The sequence below is a fragment of the Corvus hawaiiensis genome, chromosome 4 (assembly GCF_020740725.1).
Source record: "Corvus hawaiiensis isolate bCorHaw1 chromosome 4, bCorHaw1.pri.cur, whole genome shotgun sequence".
NCBI lineage: Eukaryota > Metazoa > Chordata > Aves > Passeriformes > Corvidae > Corvus > Corvus hawaiiensis.
In genome coordinates this window covers 5942044-5962541 of record NC_063216.1, presented here as the reverse complement: position 1 = coordinate 5962541, position 20498 = coordinate 5942044, and the positions used below count along the sequence as shown (strand labels likewise).

The following is a 20498-nucleotide window of genomic DNA, read 5'->3' as shown; positions in this document are numbered from 1 at the left end:
CTCTGAGATCTGAGCTGCAACCAACTTTGCCTGACAAATCTTTACTTCCTTGTCATTTGCTATTCAAGTTTAAAAAGGAATAGTGGGAGATGGATAATAGTAACAGAAGTGAAGTGGGACATGCAGATGTGACATGCTGGACCCCAAGCAACTGCAGAGATGTGATCCAAGAACTGTGTTAACTGAGAATCCAAGAAAAGAACCTGCCATAAACATCTAAAAAACAATGATCTGTGCATCGTGCGTACACACACACACATCAGCTCTGCAGGTATTTGTGTGACTGAGGATCTCTGTGCAAGAAAGTGTGTCCTCGTGGCTGTTCCCTGACAAACAGACATGTATTACAGGGACAGCGTCTGGGTCTGTGTATGTGCGTGTAACTATAGTCAAACACACACAATGTAAACAAATGGTAATGATTAACAAAGATACTGGTCTGTATCCCCAATTCCAACTGCAGAGGGAAAATTGTTTAAAAAAAATTTTTCAAAAAAATTGCATGTCCTGAGGTTCATTTTTATTGCTTCCCATTTCTACTGTTTGCTATTATCTGCATGGCAAAAGGAGAGCAGCGTATTGATTATTTAACTAGAATGTTTACAAGAGTAAAGCTGGGATCTCTGAAAATGAAACATATGCCTGGGGCAAAAAAAAAAAAAAAAAACCAAAAAAACAAGAGAGTAGAGAAGCTCATTCTAAGGATGATGCTTGCCCCAAATGATTTGTTTATATATAAAATTTATATAAATATCTATATTTATAATGTAGAGAGACTTCAGCTAAAAAAAAAAGTCCCCCAGCAGGAAAATGAAAGGACTTCATTCTGCTTCAGAGAGTTTACAAGGATTGTGTTCATCACAAAGTTCAAAGAAAAATCAAAACTGCTTGCTTATAAATTTCTACATATAATCTTAGTGAAGCACATGAAATACTTGAATCTATCGATTGTATGAAAAAGACAAATACATGATCATGTTGCCAGATCAAATTTGACATCAGAAACAGTAACAGTTTCCTCAGGTAGTTGAACTAAGTTAATACAGCGCACGTGAACAAAACCAATTTTGTTCTATTATTGTAATGATAACAAACCAAAGGAAAACGCCAAGTATTCCAAGTAAGTCTGGAAAATTAATTGCATTAAAGACAACCTTGGAGTAGAGCAACCAAGCCAATTTGACTTTCTAGTAAGGAAGTGTTCTAGTTTCAGAACAAGGATTGAAAGTGTTAAAATAGGTCTTTTCTGCATTTCCAAATTTTAATTTTCTCTGATCTTTTAATTCAAGTGTTCTTTCCTGTCCTTCCTTTCCATGAGTGTTCCTCAGCCCACTTAAAATGTTTTTATCTTGCCTTCTTTTCTGTGCCTTTACTATCAAATTCAGTAGGTTTGAACGATGAACAGCTTGACTTAGCATATTTTTAACCAGCTGGTCTAGCACCTAGCTTGTATTGCATAGTCAGATACAACCAAATGTTTATACAGGAGGTAGCTTTCACGAAGATGAGAAAAACCTCAGTAACGCGCATCCTGGCATTCTTTCATTTACTGCTTAGAAATGAAAGTTTGGGTTGTTTACTGCAGCCGCACAAGGGGCTATTAATAACCTTTAAAAAAGAAGCCGGAGGGGAGGGATGCGGGACAATCAATGGACGTATGCACAAGCGCCTGAGAAAACACTTCCAAACCTCTTAGGAGAGCCAAATCATATGAAATAAGGACTAAACTCTCGGAGGTCACAAGCCGTCACCAGTGACAGCAAAAACTTAATTCCAAGCAGGGAAGGCTCCTGCTTCGGGCAGGGGGAGACGGGCACATCTACGTCATACCCGCAGCCCGCTCGTCATACCCAGACCCCGCTCTTGACACTCCGCGAGAGAGGCGACGGCTAAAACTTGGGAGGCAAGAGTTTCACTTTTTTCCTTTCTTTTTCTGTTTGCTTTTTTCCCTCTCTCCTCAGGCAGAAAGATGTTCTCCTGACGGAAGGCTGGGATGTTAACTTGCCTAAAAATAATAGCTCCTGCTAGATCAACAAAAGGTCATGTGCTCGGAGAGCGCCTTCCCAAGTTTGACGGGAGCCTGAGGTTGGAAGTTGAACCCCCCGCCTGGCCGCCACCGGGCATCCTCTGACCGCTTCCCGGGGAGTCCCCGGGCAGGAGCGGGGAGGCTCTGCCCAGGAAGGTGGCTCGGCGGGCCGGTGGGGTAGGGGAGAGTGTGCAGAAGGAGGGCACGGCAGGCTCTGCGGCCGCGGAACAAAGCTGCGCGCCGCGGGCGCACAGCCCGGGGGCCAGGGGCTTGGCGGCGCCCGCCACCCCGGTCACTGACACGGCGCTGGAGAAGCCGAGGTACCGCGGGGGGAGCATCTCCCCGGCCTCCTGCCGCCGAGCGCCGGAGTTGCGCGCCCGTCCCCGCGTGTCCGTGTGCCCGCTGCCCATCCGTGCACACGCGCGCGAACAGACGTGCTCGGATAGATTAAAAAAAAAATAAATAAAAATAATACTACACCAACAAACAAACCACGAAACAGAACAAAAAAAAAAAAAAAGGGAAGAGACACCCCCACACACATACACACACCCCCGCCCCAACAACTCGACTCACCTTTCAAACTCCTGAGGTAAATCAGGGTCAGTTAGCATGCTGGAAAAGCACAATTTCCCTTTGTCACAGCAGCCACCTATGGTCGCCTCCAACTGAACCTGTCAAGTGAGTCCAAACCTTCTAAACCGATTGATTTTCTCTCTCGCTCGCTCGCTCGCTCGCTCCCTCCCTCTCCCTCCCTCCCTCCCGGCTCGCTCGCTCTGAGCGAGGACTCCTTGACCAGTCTCTTAAAGGGGCAGCGCGCTCGCAGCAGGATGATCGCGCAGCTCCCCCCGCCGCGCTGCGCGACCTCCGGGGGCCTGTCCTTTCCTTTTAATTCTGCTCGCCCGCCGCCGCCAAACGGGAAAAGTCAACTCCTTCAATGTCCTAAAAAAAACGTGGAGGGGGATAAGGGGGGGGGGGGGGGGAGGAGGAGGAGGGGGAAAAAACAAAAAGCAGTCTGACAATCCACCTAAACCGGCAAACCAGGAGCAAATCCCCTGCGCTGAGGAAGATCAGTGGAGAAAGAAGATAAAACAAGAGCAGATTGATTAAATTGAAACAGTTATCAACTCTCGGAGTTGAAATAGGGGAGAAGATATAAAACACATAAAAATGTTACCAAAGGCATTTGTGCTCCTAAAAATTTTCATTCCTTTCCCCCCACCCTTCCCGGTCTCTCGCTTTCTCTCTCCCTCCTTCTCTCTCTCTTTGGGTAGGGGAAAAAAAAAAACCAACCCACCAAAAAAAAAAAAAAAAAAAAAACAACAACAACAAAAAAACCCCACCACACACCCCGCACAACAATCAGGCATTGTTCTGAGGGAAGAAAAGCAACTTTGACAGATTGAAATATAGCAGAGGCCCCTTCAAGGAAACCTGTAAACAACTTGTCACTCACTCTGTCGGTCTCACTGTTAGCTCTTGCTTTCCACAAAGTGCTGCGAACCGTCCTGGCAACAAACCCAAAGTTTCCTCAGCTCCAAACTCCATCAAACAGCCCTGTTGTGTGCAAGGGAAAAGGTAGCCACATGCCAAAGCAGCGGGCGCGCACACGAACGCACACACACGGATGTTCAAACAACAACAAAAATAAACTTTCCGTTCGTCTGTTAGAGCTTTTCTCGTTTTCTACTTAATCACACCCCTCCTTTTTTTCCCCCCACTCTCCGGGCGAGCAATAGAAGTCCCTCGGTCGTGGCTCCCTCTCATTTCCCCTGCCCAGACAACCCCTGATAACAAGGTGGACGACGCGCGGCTGCAGAGCCTCGGCTGGCTGGCGGAGCGCAGCCTCCGCCGCACTTCCAATTATCCAGATAAAAATCTGGCAAGCGAGGAAGGCAAGCAGGTAACGGGCCTTGGACACGCGGGGACAGAGGCGCCGGCAGCCCCCGCATCCCGCTTCGGGGATACCCGCATCCCGCTCCGCTCCGGCGGGAAGGGCTGCTCCCGAGCCCGCCCCGGCGGGGAGAGGGGGCAGTGCCCGGGAGCACGCCGCGGGGAAATTCCCGTCCGAGCCGCGGGGATTAGCCGGGGGCTACTCTGGAAGCGGAGCGCACAATGCCTCAATAGTCTGCGTGGCCCGTGTCCGGCCTGGCACTGAACTCGCAGTAAGGGGAGGGAGGGGAAAGAAAAAAAGAGAAAAAAATTGGGCTCCCTGTTCTTTCACATACACGTGCATACACACCCACACAGAACCACGTATCTATACTCCATTCTTTCCAATTGCCCTGCCCTAATTATTCTCTCTCTCTCTCTCTCTCTCTCTCCCCCCCACTCCCCCCCGCCCCTTAATCTGCAGCTGGACAACATTAAGGGCCTTTAAAACCCACGTGGTTTTGACCCCACAACAGTTTGATTAGGTCCTTTGCCCCCCTCTCATCCCTGCCTCCCAGTGGCACGGACATAGCAAGTTTACTTTTTGAAATATATACACATATTTTCACGGAGCATCCATAAAACTTTCAACATTTTCATGCCCACTGGCTTAAGAAAAACGCCAAATAGAAAATCTTGTTATTTTTAATATCCAACAGCTACACTATTTAATTTGCTGCTTTTCACTCTCAGTGCATGTGCTAGAAACCAGCAGGCTCACGCAGAGGCCAGTCAGTCCAGTGTTGGTATAAAGGCATTATCAGCTGGAAGTCTGGGCTTATCGCTTTAATCACGAGGAGCAAACCCACTCGCAACTTCTGCGCATCATCACTGAGGAGCACCCGACCCAACCACGGAACAAAACACTGCAGCCAAGTTTGCGAAGGTGCCGTCGTTGTTATGGTTTGTAAAGGAGGATCTGCAAAGGCAGCCTCCAGCCTGCCTTCCACCACCACGGCGCTCCGAGCTGAGCCGCACACAATCTGTCAACTTCTGGCATGAGGGAGATCTAATGGCTCCTCACTGTGGGGCAGGGTAAACCAACTTCCTTTGGTAGCCCCCAGCAAATCATATTTTCCACAGAGGTCCATTCATGGGAGCCTGACAAACCTAGTTAATATGTACAAGGATTTTTCATTTGTTATTTAGTAGCTATCCATTTTAGGACAGCCGTGAATTAGACTTTGAAAAGCCAGCTGATGATTAAAAAGAACAATTCCAAATACTTTTTCTTTCATCTGAGGGTCTCAAACCATGTTAAGTCTCACATTACTCCTCTGCAGGTAATAAATATAATTAGGGCCGATTCCAAAACTTTATTTGTATTGAAAAGTATCTCACTCTGCAGGGGCTCCATTCAAATCAGCAAATCTCTGTGTGGAGTAGGAGGCTACTTAGTAAGAGAATTTGGCCTCAAATAAGGAAACTGAGATGCAGGCAGGCTTAGTAGCTTGTCCAAGCTGACACAGTTAGTCAACTCCAGCAAAAGGATGAGAAACAAAGATCCCACGTGCCTTGCAGTCAACAACAGCCCTTATGCTGCTGAAACATATATATATATATATTTGACCTTTTTTTCCCACAGAGGCATGATTTTTTTACATTTACTGTTTTGTTTAAAACATGCTTCATTTCTGTATTCACATTCTGTAGGGCCCCTTTTCTTGGTGTTTCATTTTCCTCTTGATTCACCACTGCCCATCCATAAATGCTGTTCCTTCTGTCCCAGCTCTTGCTTTGCTTTCCCTATTTCCTCACGCTTGGCCTAGGAAGAAGTTTACAGAGTGAAGCTACACAGAAGCCACATCTGGAAGAAAATTAAGACCACCTTTTATTAAAAGAAGTCTAAATCTCAACCATTTGGGTAGAACAGGAATACTATATTTTGACTGCATGTTAGCTCCATTCAGCTCTAACCTCATACCCTTTATCCAACTCAGCTCCACTCCACAACTGCCCTTCTTCTACCATGTCCTTCCTTTGTCTGTTCATATGTATTTACCCCTTCCAATATCATTTCCTGTTTGAGCTTTTTCAGGACAATGATCACATACCCCGCCCCCCCCCCACCACCACCCCAGCTGGTATTAGGCCTAGCACACTGGGGCTCCTGGTTTGCTGGCTCTCAGCTAATATGATTATAAACCAGAGCAACCACCATCAACGTCAGGAATTACAGAAGAAGACATGGGCTAGACTAGGAAGAAGGAGAAAGAATCATATTAAAAGGAGGAAAAAACGAAAAATAAAATGTGGGACAAAAAACTAAGATAACTGAGCAAAAAGGGAGAGCTGAGAAGGGGAGAGGAAATGGAAGAAAGGAAGAAAATAGAGATCTCTCCCCTGAATGATTCTGACATGAACTCTTCTTTTACTTAACCTAGTTTACAATTACTCTTACACCAATAAATTTTGTGCTCAAGTACCTTCTTCCCCACTACCTTCATTTTATGTTTTCTGCAACTACTGAGCTTCCTCTCCCAGATGACTGGGTCCCCCCAGTCATAGAGTGGTGTCCAAAGAGGAGGAAAAAAAACCTTACTGTTGCTGTCGTAGTAATATTGTATTACGGTATCCTTGTACTATACTGGATTATAAGGATAATATATATATTATTGGAATATAGACAATTAAGTATAGACTTTCTGATAAAATTATGGTCTTGCAGTAAGTTCAACTGCAATTGCAAGATGGAGAAAAAGCAAGTTAAGTGGTTTGAGGAAATCTTGAAACCTTTCTAAAAATCATTTCATATTAACTTTTAGACTTGCTTTTTAGAAATTGCCAGGACATGTCACAAAGGCTGCTAGCATATCAGAAAGTGGAAAAACTGAGAAATTTGGATAAATAACCACTAATAAAGAAGAAAATGTACATAAGATGCAACTGTCCAGTTTTTAACATAAGAAATTTTATCTTGTTCTGAAACTTTTGACTAGTAATAGGAAGCTCTGGTGCCCCTTTTTACTGAGTGGGTCATAGTTGCAAACTCCAGCATCCACATTCAATGCTGTCGATTCTTTCTTCTCAAACTGAGAATTCAGATACAAGTTCAAATATCTTTAACTGATGAGAAAGATGAAAACCCCCTTACTACTCCCCCAGCATTTCAGTGAATCTGCATTTCTCATTTTGCTTCCTTTAAGGGGTGCCCAAAACAATGAAGTCCCAGTAAAAGAGGACAATCTGGGTTAACCTAAACAAAAAAAGCTCTTTTCATTTGGATGAGGGGACAGAACTGAAATCATAAACTCCTATAAGAATTTTTGTGCTTAACTGATTTTTTTTTTTTTCGCTATTGTGGTTCTCCAGTTCAAGAGGTGAACCAAAAAATCAATTATCCACCCAGCTCAAGTTAGAAATAACATAACTCTGGCATATTGCACAGGCAGAATCCTCAAGTCGTTACACAAGCATATTGGCAGAAGGAAAACCTTAAATGAAAAATTAATTTTTTTTTTTTTAATCCTTAAATGATAGCACTTCAGTCTAGTGCCTTTGGCAGATACTGCAGCACCGTAAGCAAAGGAAGTTCTGGGGGGGGAAAAAAAGAGCTTTTTGGGTTTTGTTGTTTCCACTGTAGGTTTTAATAATAGAGACCTACAAAGTCCAAGGCAATGTAAGATGTTCCACAGAATGATTTACTGGAAAATTCTCACAGAAAATATGCAAAACTCTGAAGATCCTAAACGGATTTTCTTTTTTAGACACACACTCAAAACAACTGCAGCATTAAGAATGAATCTGTAAGACTTCTAAGAAAGGGTGTTTTGGAACACACTATGGGAGAGTGGAGGGAGAATAGAGCAGGGTTGATGCATTTTTTATGAAAAATATCTTGCAAATAATGAGTGCTTACTTCAGAGCATGGAAATGTTTAGCTACAATGCAGTTTGGATCATATGCTCAGGAACAGATTTTTCCTTCCAGTGTGCATGCCTAGCTGCCATTTCCATTAATGGGAATTAAGTACATGTGTCAAGGGGAGAAGTTAACTCTTAGAAATATAACTAATCTATGCCTTTTTTAAAGAATGTAAATGCCACATCAGGCATGTTCAGTGTTGGCAAAACTGAATGCTGAATATAGTATAGCAAAATCTGAGAAGGAGAAGGCGGTCTGGAGGACTGAAATTTCTGTGCTATTTAGAGTTTTTCAATTTACTGCATTTCTTCAAGGAAAAGTAAAACCATCTCATTTGTAAGTGGGAAGCCCTCATTTATCAGTTATTCACTTGCACTTTTAGCAGGGCCCTGCCATCTGCAACCCTCCCTGTAAAAAAAGGACTGATGCTACCCTTAAAAAAAAATCTGAACCTCCATCTAAATTCAAACTTCTCTGAATATTACAATAAAGTCCCTATTTATTTTTTTAAAGGAGGTTGAAATTCCCTCTTTTATCCTGTCCCCTCTGAATCAGCCAGGGTAAAGGAATCTCAACATTAATATATTTTCGAACTATAATATAAGTAGGGATTTTTAGAAATTAAAATAGTACATGTAAACACATATAAAATTAAATTACATATCTATTTTAGCAATAAGTAAATTTAATTGTAAAACCGAGAAATATTAATGAGATGGCACAATCCTGATTTTGTGTCATGTGTTGGTCTCTCACTCTCCCAGCCCCCTCTATTTTGGGGGTTATTATTGTTTTATTATTTCAGTATACTTTCAGTTACATACAGGGTCTCTTTACTGTTTGTCCTAGTATCCTTTGTCTGCGCAGAGGAAAAAAAAAATTAAACAAAACCAGGACCATTTAAAAAAAAATAGCCATAAAAATAGAGAACATACCCATGGATAGGAACTGTGCTTGAAATTTTTTAAGAAGCTAACTGGATTTCAAATTTACAGTTCCTTGTAAAGGTTCTGAACATAAAATGTTACTAAAATAGGAACCTGTTGCTCCGAGTCTTTTTTTTTTCTCCAGTGTTCTTTTTTCAGTGTCGTTATCTAGTGTGGAACATCCCATCCCAACTGAAGCCCACAGCCTCACATTGTCCCTGCTCTGCCTCCTACCTGGTCACAGGGATGATTCCTTTGACAGGTCTGTTTACTATCAGTGCCCATCCAACCTTCAGCCTCTCCAATGACAATGCCAGCAAGAATATTCTCCCTCAGTGTCATTCCAATGACTGCTGTGAACATGTAAATGCATGCAACAGTGATCCCAACTCATTTCATACAGAGAACTGACTCCCAGCAAAGGGAAATTACTCACTTTTTCCCTGGTGCTTGTGCAGAGGAGGGGTTGGTAGAAATCAAGACTTAACAGACAACTTAAGTTGCCTATAGTTAGACATAAGCTTCTGAGCCCAAGTATCCTAAAACCACAACTTTGATCTATTTGTAATGGCAGATAATAATTGTCGAGCGTGATTCCAAGTGCACTAAAATAGAGATCTTCCTACTTGACCCATTGGGCCTTTCTTCATGGCTCTCACAATTCTTATCCCACCCCATTCTCATCACTCCCACAATAACAATTCTGTCTCTTTTTTTTGACTGATTCTGTGAACAAGGTTAGTCATCACATTTTGTCTCTGCATTTCTAATCTGACTGCTTTTTCCACTCTAGTCTGCTCTAACTTGTACACCAAGGACACTGGGTTTAAAACAAACAGATTTGCTTCCATTGATCATCAAGCAACATGCAATTAGAAGTGCAAGGGTGTTTTGGAATAGTTCACATCACCCAGTCCTGTGTGTTTTGTGAAGGCATTCCAGCCTTCCTCTTGTGGTCATGAGGTTTGCTCTGGTGTTTGCCATCCAAATTCTCCACACCCACACATACATTGACTGTCTGATTTCCTTACTAGAAGTGGTTTTCTTGTAGTGCCATTACAGTAATTTGTGACACTTTTAGCACAGAACTACAGCCACCCTGAGCTAACCAGATTGAACTCTTTGCAGGTGTGCATGACTCAGAGTTTAATTCATGGTTGCCCTCCATTTTATTTGCTTCATTGGATTACAAAAAGTGGCAATATAAAATTCTTTCAAATAATATTACCATTTGCTATTCACTTTTTACTGGAGGAGCAGTGAAGAATTAGGTCTTTTGTAAGAAATATCCTCTATCTGAACCAGTTTACAATTTTGACTGCAGTTGCAATTAGACAAAGAACACCAAAAGAGGTAAGATTCCTACATTCTGTAAACTCTTTATCTATTTTATTCCCTTTTAGTCTGTATAATCGTAAGGATTCGTGTAACTGCTCTCTAGCAAGTATTTCAAAAATAGAAATACCAAAATGTCAAATTCAGAACAAATTTGGAAATGTATTCCTTTCTAGTGTGCCATGCATGAGGTCCCTACATTATGTATACAGTCTATGATAAAATTAATACAAATCAGTGTTTTTTAAATGTAGTGTATTGATATTTAACTTGTTATACATGCCACTGTGAAGATTAAGCTGTAAATTAGGTGATGATTCTAATAACATTAAATGCAAGGGAAGGAGATATAAAACACATTGCCATCTTACACCTTACACAGTGAACAGCAATCAATGAGTATGTAGAGTTACGTTTCATTTGTAAAGTTACAAAAGCATACATAACCCTTAATTTATTTTAATGGTGCTCTGATGCAGTTTTATAAGTGATTTTCCACTTCTGAGTAAAAGCAAAAATCTAAACGCCTACTTTCAGCACACAGACTTCAATTCAGCCACGATTACAGAGAAATAAATACATAAGTATGGTATAAAGCAGACCAATGGCTTGTTATTGCTATTTCTATGGAGGCTTAACTCTTGCTTCTCATCTCTCATTACATGGGACAGCTAGAGCCTAGAAACATTGCCAGGGTAGAATGCTAAAGGCCCCTGGGAATGCTTCTGTACCTCGTACAGGGAAAAACAGAGAAAATACTGCCACAGAGTTCTGAAGCATAAATATGGGAAAATCAGAATATCTGGGGACACTCTTCAAAAACCCTAATGCAACCCAGGTACAGGGCTGACTACTTTCTAGTACCAATTAGCTTGTAAGACAGATCTTCAACAGTTGCCACTGAGGTATATTCAGAATATAAAAGAATCAGAAAGGAGATATATAAAAAAAACAAAAACACAGAAAAAAACCCCCAAAAAACACTGGACTGAGACAAACAGGCAAACATTCGTTAAGATAAAAATACTAAGAAGTTTCTCAGGAATGTTTATCAAAGAAAATTTATGTTATAAATTTTCCTCTGCCTGGAGAAGATCCAGAGCTGAGTGTCTCTTCTCTTGCGATGTAACATTGTACTGAATCCAGACTGCACATTTGGTCACCCACTTTTTGCTTTCAATAACATTTTCTGTTTCTAATGTGGCTTTTGTTTTGTTGTACAAAGTTTAATTTCTCTTTCTTTTTGATTCATTTTATTTTTGTCATTATTTCAGAGTTGTGTTAAAGTAATTAGTGACATGATGCCAAGGACTGAACCACACAAGCAACCTAAATATTTTGATTCAGTGAGAATGCAGTCCATAATTTACAAAGTGCCTGACCCCCATCCAATAGAATAAATAAAATAAAATAAATTAGACGACTTCTGTATGTTAACAGCCTGAGCTATACAGAGAACAACATCAAAATGCAGAAACAGTGAAATGTCACCACATCAGATATAAGATAGTCTTTTGACACTTTTTCAAGAAATGAAATCACATTTGTACTTACCTTTTTAACATTTGCCCCCACACGATCAGTCCTGTCAAGCATTTCTCCTGGTATTTGCATGTGGCTACTGCCCTTTCTTGAGAGCAATGTGGTTCAAAATCTGGGCAAGGATTTCACAAGTGAGAATGTCACAGGTGAAACTTGTTTTCTTAAGGAATTCTGAGCTAGCAATAGAATGGCAGCAAGTGTTTCCAGAAGTGCAAATTGGATAGAAAATAAAAGAAGAAGGAGACACCTACCTTTTTCTTCTTCAGGTTGTTTTTTTTTTTAACTGGCCTTGACTTTTTCATTTATTTTGAAACTTGCCATAAATTTTCCAGAAGGGTCCCAATACCGTAGTCGAAGTTAAAACCTGCTGTATGCAGCCAGGACAGGCATTTGGCACAAAAGTAACCATACTGAGCTTTGTGCCTATAATCTCTAAAAAGATCACAGCTTTTAGGGTGATTTGTGGGTCATGATACATAGGGCCACAAAAACATGACATTGCCAGGATTTGTGTTTCATTGCATGAAAAAAATGTACATCGCTTAGTAAAAGCAATTTTTTCCTTACGTTAGTTTGAAAAATCACCACAGAATTTAAGTGAGGGCTCTGCCTCAGACACAAACTACAGCTTGCATCAAAGTAAGAGTCAGGTCTCCATTATATTATCTCCTAGATATTTCAAACAAGGTGGGCCCAGACTAGACAAGTGTTCTATAATGAGGGGGGAAATTTATTCCTGTCCCTCATCTCGTGCTGAATGCTTTAACTGCTTTATTACTTCATAAAAGTATATAAATCCAAATATACGTTGCTTCTGAGCCAAAAGTAAATTACAAGTTACATAAAAGACTGTTTCCCTATTTTGTGTGTTTGCATTTGACTGACTCATTCTTATAATAACTGAAAAAATAAAAAGTAACTGATCTCGCTTTTATTTCATAAACTTCTATTCTCATTATTTATCTTTTCTCTAAAAAGACTCTTAGCTTTTTCCTCATACAGAAGTCAGTCTATTCAAGCATCTTGTGAAGGTCTTTTTCAAAAACTGCCATTGAAGGGAAAATAAATCTAATGATTGTATTTTATTATTTGTTGACAAGCTCAAACAATTATCTTTATACATAATTTTTTTCTCTACAAGAGCTATGCTGATGGATAGCTATTGTATCACAACACTCATCTATATGTCTCCTGATTTTATTTTTTATTACCATTTCAACCAATTTATCAAGTAAGGAAAGAAAAGTCATTAGACTAATTCTCAGCATCAATTCTACTGTTCAATTAAAGGGAAGCAGAAAAATGGCTTTCTCCAACCTTACAGGTTAGAAGCCAATATTAAAAGGAAAGAATACATATTAAGTTAGCAGCCCTATTTGAGCTCATCATAAATTTCCCGTTGCACATTTTGATATGTCCAACTTTACCCACTACTCTGTTGCTCTTCATTTGTTGAGTTTAGCATCTACTTTTCCTTCACTTTTTTCTTTGACAGTAGCCAATCTTTAATATTGCAAAAGAATGGCTACAGGTTAGGTTTCCCTCTTAAGCCTTATACAATTGAATATGACTAGGAAATAATTCGGTTTTCAGCAAATCTGTTATACTTTTTACCTATTATTCTGTGTTACAATACCAAGGAAAAAACCTTAACTAGTATTCTGTGTCACAGTACTGAGGGAAAAATTATTTACAAAGTTGACATGGATAGCCTTTTAGAAAACATCTGAACTTACTCCGTGTAACTTCAATACATCCCAAGACATTATGGTTGTTTTGGAAGAGGTTTTCCCACATTTCTAGCTAGCAGTAATCCTGATCTCCTCCAGTGTTAAGCCACACCTATTCCAATGCCACACTTCCTCTCCTAATATCGTACAATGAGCTGTGCAAATCAAGTTTTCCAACAACTTGGAGCCAAGTCCATACTCCAGACTAGGGAAGCCCTCAGGGGTTAATGAATTTTAACCATGCATTGATACCAAGGATATCTAGAAAATCAGAGCCTGTATTTGTCAATGTGGTATGAAATGGCATTAGCTCTCCAAGAACTGAGGGAACTATGGGTTCCTGCAACCAGGAATTGGACCAGAGATTGTACAAGATGTACATTTTTTACCATGTAAGAGTTTTGATAGTCTCTGCACATGGTTGGACTAGTCCGTGTAAGGAAAAATACTGGGTTTTTTTAGAAATGATCCAGTGACTTGCATTTACAAATCTGACTGCAGAGTTTTGTATGGCTACTGTGCATGGCTTGAGTATTTTCATAAGCATGACAGAAAGCATATAAAACCAGGATGGTAGAATTTCAGTATTAATCAAAACCTTACAGGTTTTTTTAAATTTAAATAAAGACATATTTCTTATAAACCTTACAAAATATATCATTGCACTAAAACTTCATCTGCAAACACAGTTTCATTATTGGTAAATACTCACAGTCTCTCTGCCACTCTCCCTGATGTCCATACAGGACCTGCAACCTATCCCTAAAACATAGGATAGTCAATGAAAAATTCCTACAACTGTGTTTTTAAAGGTTGTTACACACAAGATCTGTGTACCACAATGAATGCTCATATGTGAATATTCAGTTATTAATATAGCACAGGGAGTTTACTAAATGGGGAGGACTACAGTGAGCAAACCTCTGAGAAACAGTTTGTTGGACTACTCAGATTTTCAGGTTCATGAATACCAGGAACAGCAGGAGGGAAGCTCATCCCCACCTACATGGGCAGCACAAAGGCAGCAGACACATTACACACACTTAACTGGATCCCACATCACACGAACAGTGAATGCTGTGTACCTTTGCTCATTAGCCTGACTGCACATAGCCACTCTTTGCATAAACCAGGAGGGCCTGTTCAGGATTTTCAGATATTCAGCATCAGTCGCTGAAGTCAGGTGTTGCTGAGCTGTTTCTGGCTGTCCAAAAATCTCATAGATATCATAGATAGCACAAAGCAACAAGGCAGTAGATGATCTCTGAAAGCCATAGCATGTTGCTAATTCTTAACAGTTTGTGTGTCTAGAGAAGTTTCAGGCTTAGAACATTCTCTGAGTCGGCTCCAACACAGACCAGGAGCCCTTTGCAAGCCTCTCAGCATCATTCTAAACTTGAAGCTGGGACTGATCATTTCCATTCCCATACCAGTGAATATAAGTTTCCTCACACTTAGACTACAGACAATTCTTACTTGTGGTGATGTATTTTACGTAGTATTTGTGGTCATTTTCTGAAAAGTGTGACCCTACTCTTTGTACTTAGGCCTTTATTCACACATAACCATGTACGTATCATTGCTTTCTCCGTGAAGGAAGTATTCATAGAATGTGTTCATTTTGGGTACTGAGATATATTTCAAACATTAAAAAAAAAGAACCCCAAAAACCAAACAACCCAAGCCTAACAAAAATCAGGAAAAGGTTTTTAAAAGTGCCTTTATGAATATAAAGGATCTATAAAGCTGTCACTAGGTGGGTCCATAGCAATGGATTAGACTTGGAGACATGTTACATACAGAACACTGATGATTAAAACAGATGCAATATAGACTAAGAGAGAAGGTGGAAATGGGAAAGTGAAATGGGAGGGATTCTTTCCTCCAGCTGCAGAGGCATCAGGCCTGGAAACCAAAGGGCTGAGGGGCTGTATTTTGCACTGGCTGCCCATCCTTTAGATAGCTTTTGTTAAGAAAAGTACGATTCAAATAACAGCAGAAGTTACTCATGTTCTCTGGTAAGCAGGTCCACATGCTCACATGAAAGTTCTCCTTTCTGTAAGAGTAAGGTTAAAGATAAAGGAAGGTATTTTTTCAGACCCAAATCTCTGTACCTTCAAGCCAAAGGAGGAACATGAGGAACATTCCTTATTCATGCTAGAAAATATTTATTTGCGGCAATGAGTGGAAAGGAAAGTGTAATTTCTTAATTTACTTTCCTCTTGAACTGCCATAAGAGTAAAGTATGGGTTCCAGGTAGAAAACTTTTATTTTTGGTCTGGTCACATTTATTCAGGTTTAGTCAGACTTCAGCCAAGAGGAAACTGCCTCAATGTGGCCACCATGACAGCAAGGAGGGAATAACAGGTATTTTCTCATTTCTGCTAAGCAGAAGCTCCTATCAGAATACAAAGATGATGAAAAACGTGGGTGGATTATTTGGTTCCAGCTGGCTCCACATCACACAGTTAGGAAATGCCACGATCTTTGACAGGTTCATATTAGCAAAAATCAAGCAAAAGATTATGGGAAAGCTTCCCATTCCATTATCAAATAATTTGAGGGAGGGAAAAGGATGGGAGACTACCAGTTTTTCTTTCTAAGCTCTCAGGAAATGTCTATTTTTATGACCCTTTTAATGTTGAAAGCATTGTCTGAAGTAAAGACTAATCTCAAAGGATGTGAAAGCAAACCTATCGTTAGACTGCTCAGAAAATGTAAAGCAGGAAGAAAGGAACCATTTTCATCTGGTGGAGCTGCTGCCCAGCAGGTCTAAGTGACTGGAGACAGGTGCCAGGGCCTGGAGCCCACCCCCAGTACTCCTTCCACCCTGCCCGTGGCTCAGGACCCCATTTCAGCCCCAGGGCCATCAGCCCTTGTCCCAGGGATGCTGCAGCATGGCCAGTCTCCAGCTCCCCACAGCCCTGCCAGACCTGCCCAGCCATGGCCCCACATCCTGGCCCTGTGGATGTACCCCATGCCTGGAGCTGGAGCTGCCCTGCTCCTGCTCAGCCAGCCTGGGGGGAGTCCCATAGCCCCAGGCCCTACTGACAATAAGCCCTACTTCATCACCCACCCATAACACAACCTACCCAACAGCTTCCAATACCTACAGCAAATAAAACTCAACATCACGAGCATCTTCCTTAGGGAGATGAGAGTGGGAACATGGCACCATATGTGAACACACTACCAGTTACACACATAAGATGTCTGTACACTGTATTAGGTGTCTTAGACATTATACAGTCTGATCTGTGGAAGGAAGCCTATTAAAGAGCACGGGGACAGTATTTAAATGCTACACCCACTGGTGTTTGAATTCACTGCTGCCAAGAGACTGCTCCTTGTCTTTGGACCACACAATTCAAGCCTATCCTGTTCCTTTGGACCTTAATAGGCTGTTGATTTCAGGAGAAGAAGAGGGCTCACCTTGTTCCTCTGAATGCTGCCAGAGGAGGAAGGAGGGAGGGCAGTGCCTATGGCTCTCTGTGCCCCACACACCAAACAGGTCCATGACTCTGATGTTCAGTGAGGACACCCAGGGAATGGAGAAGACGGGGCCAGTCCTCCTGTGCCTGAAGGCTACAAGCTCATGTCTTGCCGTTCCCAAAGATTTGTTCCAACCACCAGGTACTAAAGCTGCAACTACTGACCAAAAGTCTGTTTAGAAACTGGTACAAAGTGCAAAAAACTTGCTTTGATGGGAAATTTAAGTAGCACAATGACAATCCACTAGCACTAGAAGTAAAATACACAGCTGAGAAGATGGCCCTTCACCTTCCGCACCCTCTTCCATGGCCTCTTCCTTCATTTTACATGAAAATGGCCAGGGATGAAGCACTAAAATAGTTTCATTACCTAATTCATTAAGCTAGAAGAAAAATATCTTTCTGCAGCCAAATTACTCTTTCATTCTTTCTGGCCAGTTCGAACAATTTCATTAATAACATTACAGATCTCAGCTAGCCCCAGCCTCCCCTTTGTTCTGGTGGTTAGAACACTCTCCTCAAAAGTGGGAAACACAATCATATCCCCCTGTGGCAAGAGGAGAGACTAACCCCCCCCCCCACCAAGAGCAGCACTTCATTTGTGGATCTGGAGAGATCACTGAGGAAGATAAGTGCTACACTGTTCATTTCCACCAAGAAAGCAGAAACTGAGTGCACTTTATATATCTCACAATTGGGAAGTTTCAGCACAATCAGGGCAGACAGAAGCTAAGAGGAGGTTCTTGGGATCACAAGATTTCATTTAGGCACTTAGGCTCTGTCACTGTTCACATTAAACACTTGCAGATCTGAGCCTAAGTGCAGCTCCAGTTAAAGGGAATAAGATATTCCCTGTGTAAAGAAAATGGATGTGGTTGGAACAAAACTCCCTGACAGGAAACAGGCTGGAAATACATGTAAACTCTAGAGTTTGAATCTGGTATTTAGCAATCTCTTGGAATTAGTACCTTTGATCCTGAAAAATACATGTGTGCTACACCTTAAAATCTGCTCAAAGCCACTCAAATGTTCAAGGAGTGGTAAAAGTTAATTTTTGTTAAGTTTTACTGTCAGACCACACCAGGATATGTGCAGAACTCATCACAGGGCTCTTGCAGTACAGTTAAACAATGCACTCAGCCAAGACAACATAAGACAGCAGCACTATGTCCATGAACTAAGTACTATGGGATTATCAGGGTTCTCTCTCCAACAACACTTAAAAGACACTTAGTCCTTTCTGAACAATTGTGACTACATAATGAACACTTTTGATTTCAACATGCATCACCAAAAAATACATATCATGTCATCTGTAGATACAGAAAGTGTCACTGAGGTAAAGATGAGGTGCCTAATAATTCAAACAGGTGACCATAGGGCAGGAATTCCCCACTTTACAATGCCAGTGTTGGTCCAGCTCCTTTCAGATCTTTAAGGTCTTGTCAACCCCAGCACTAAGCATCCCAATCCCAAAAAAAAGCCAGTAGCTTTTTTATGGGGCTTCCAAGACTAGTTAATTTTTTTACAGCACTTTCAAAATACAGAGTAGTGCATAAGTGCACAGAATTGCAAAGAGAACTTACCAATGGATCTTTGGTGAAACAGTTGTTTCAACAGCCACAATTTCTCTCATTGAGAGGCTGTTTTCTTTGAGTCACTGTTAGTATGTTATTGACTTCTCTAATACTCAGCAAGGGATGTAGAAAACAAGACAAAAGTTCAGACTGGAGTGGATTCCAGTGGGACAATACTCTGCAGCTTCCTCTGATGTCCTCTCATCAATCATCTGTTTCTAAAATGGCAGAGATGGTGCGAGGGATGGAATACTACTTACTGGATGACCTGGAAGTGTCATGAACATTCATTTGAGAAAAAAAGCCTCAAGGGTTGCTCATATGTAGTTTCCCTTCTTGGGGATTTATGGCTGGTTTGAAAAGATGAGGCTCACAGTGATGGCCATTGTAGCTGATATGCTCTTTGGTGCGGTATTTGAATTTTGGTCAACAGAGAATTTTGCTGTATATGCATGTGACATATCCAAGATCTTGAGTAAAGCTGATAAACCAGAAAAAACACTTATTGCAAATCTGATAGATTTCATGTCAATATTACGGCAAAGAAGCCTCTTATCTTGTATTGTATATTATTTGCTTCTAATTAAGCCTGGAAAGAGAAAAGCAAGGAAGAAGGCAAAAAGACCAACAAAACTCAGAACTTTTTAAGTTCTTCAAAATGGTTCTGTTCAAACAGCAGATCAAAGTATAGACTGGTTCTTATTTTATCCGGAGTTGGCTTATCCATCGACCATAAGGACTTCTTTAATTCCTGTAAAACAACTGTGTGTTCAGGAGAGTGTCTATTCTGAAAATGTTTCTATTCATAAAAATGGTATTGCTGAATTCTAGCTCTCCAGTATGTTTGCAACTCAATGTGAGATTTACTGGCTGACAGATAAAAGATGTCTTTTTCAAGCACCAGTCCTGAACACTCAGTGAGGGATCATAAAATCAATCTGGTTACCTAGTGGCTCATCCAGCAACAATAGGAAGAGACAATTTGTTCACTGTCAACACGTGGACAACTTCATTGCCTCGGCTGCCTTCAGAGGGGCCATGCAGCCTTGCGGAGGAGCCATGTTTGGATGCCCGCTCCTGATGCACAGAACAAAGGGAGTCTCATCCCACTGTTCTCTGAGCGTGGAGCAGGGGTCGGCAACCTTCCAACAGGGATATGCCAGATTGTAATTTTCTTTCCCAAATTAGAGTTTAAGAATGCTGGCAGGAACTTTGCAGGAGCCAACAGACGCTGCCTCTCAAAGAGGCGACATGCTGCCAATCAGCTGATTGGCACTGTCTTGCCTCTGTGCGAGGCAGGGGCTCTGAGCTCCTGGGGAATCAGGATCTCAGTAGGAGCTGATGCTTCTCAGACATGCCTCCTGCACTGACCTTCCTATGTGCCATTCTATAATCTGACCTATTGATGCCATAAGTGGGCAGCTTGTAGCTTCTACCCTTAAAAATCTGTCCAGAATTCAAAGCCATATCCCAACTTGGGCACTGATTCTAGCATGGAGGTAAAGGGCCAAAGGAAAGAAAATAGCATTCAACATTCCCTGAAACTTGCAAAGTCATAGGAAATACAAACTTCCTCAGTTGTGCAAGTTTACTTTTAACTCTTGAGTTTCTGTCTAGAAGTGCATGGGCAATTCCAGTGCCTGAACACACACTTTAGAGAAAAGAAACACCTAAAATATCGCATATGCCCTTGCACTTGCTTCAAATTTACATACCTCTTTCACTTTCAGGAGTAGAAAAATATTTTCAATTAGTCAGAGAGTAAATACACATAAATACAACACAGTGGTTAGGGTAGAATAGATAATGGAAAGCAACTGCACTTTTCAAAATGAAAGATGCTTGAGAAAACAAACAGTAATTTTCTGAGGTTTTGGGCAAGGCAGTTTTCTGAGCTTAACTGAGACATAAAAACTACCATCCCTACTCTTTCATTCAAAAAACTGCAAAAGGGGAGAAGAGTCATCCTACTTCTTTCAGATCTTTAGTGAGTAGCTGTCATGTTTTGAAGGCTTACAAACTGTGCGCATAACCAGCGGCACTGCTGTCAGCCAGCGAAGCATGGAACTCGCTCT

The 20498-nt window shown here is 41.3% G+C and overlaps 1 protein-coding gene across 18 annotated transcripts in view; it reads right to left on the bottom strand.

Annotated features, from left to right (window-relative positions):
* SOX5 (SRY-box transcription factor 5) overlaps window positions 1-20498 on the bottom strand; it is a 609605-nt gene that overhangs the window by 279125 nt on the left and 309982 nt on the right. For 4 of the 18 annotated variants that reach the window (XM_048300772.1, XM_048300775.1, XM_048300791.1 and 1 more), the window contains exon 1: window positions 2603-2767. The exons of 9 other annotated variants lie outside the window; for them this stretch is intronic. In XM_048300772.1, coding sequence (XP_048156729.1) covers window positions 2603-2640 — 38 coding nt within the window. In that variant the 5' untranslated portion in view covers window positions 2641-2767. Of the gene's footprint in view, window positions 1-2602; window positions 2769-20498 lie in introns of those variants that run through there. 5 more of the 18 variants (XM_048300787.1, XM_048300788.1, XM_048300792.1 and 2 more) reach the window with 2 other exon arrangements.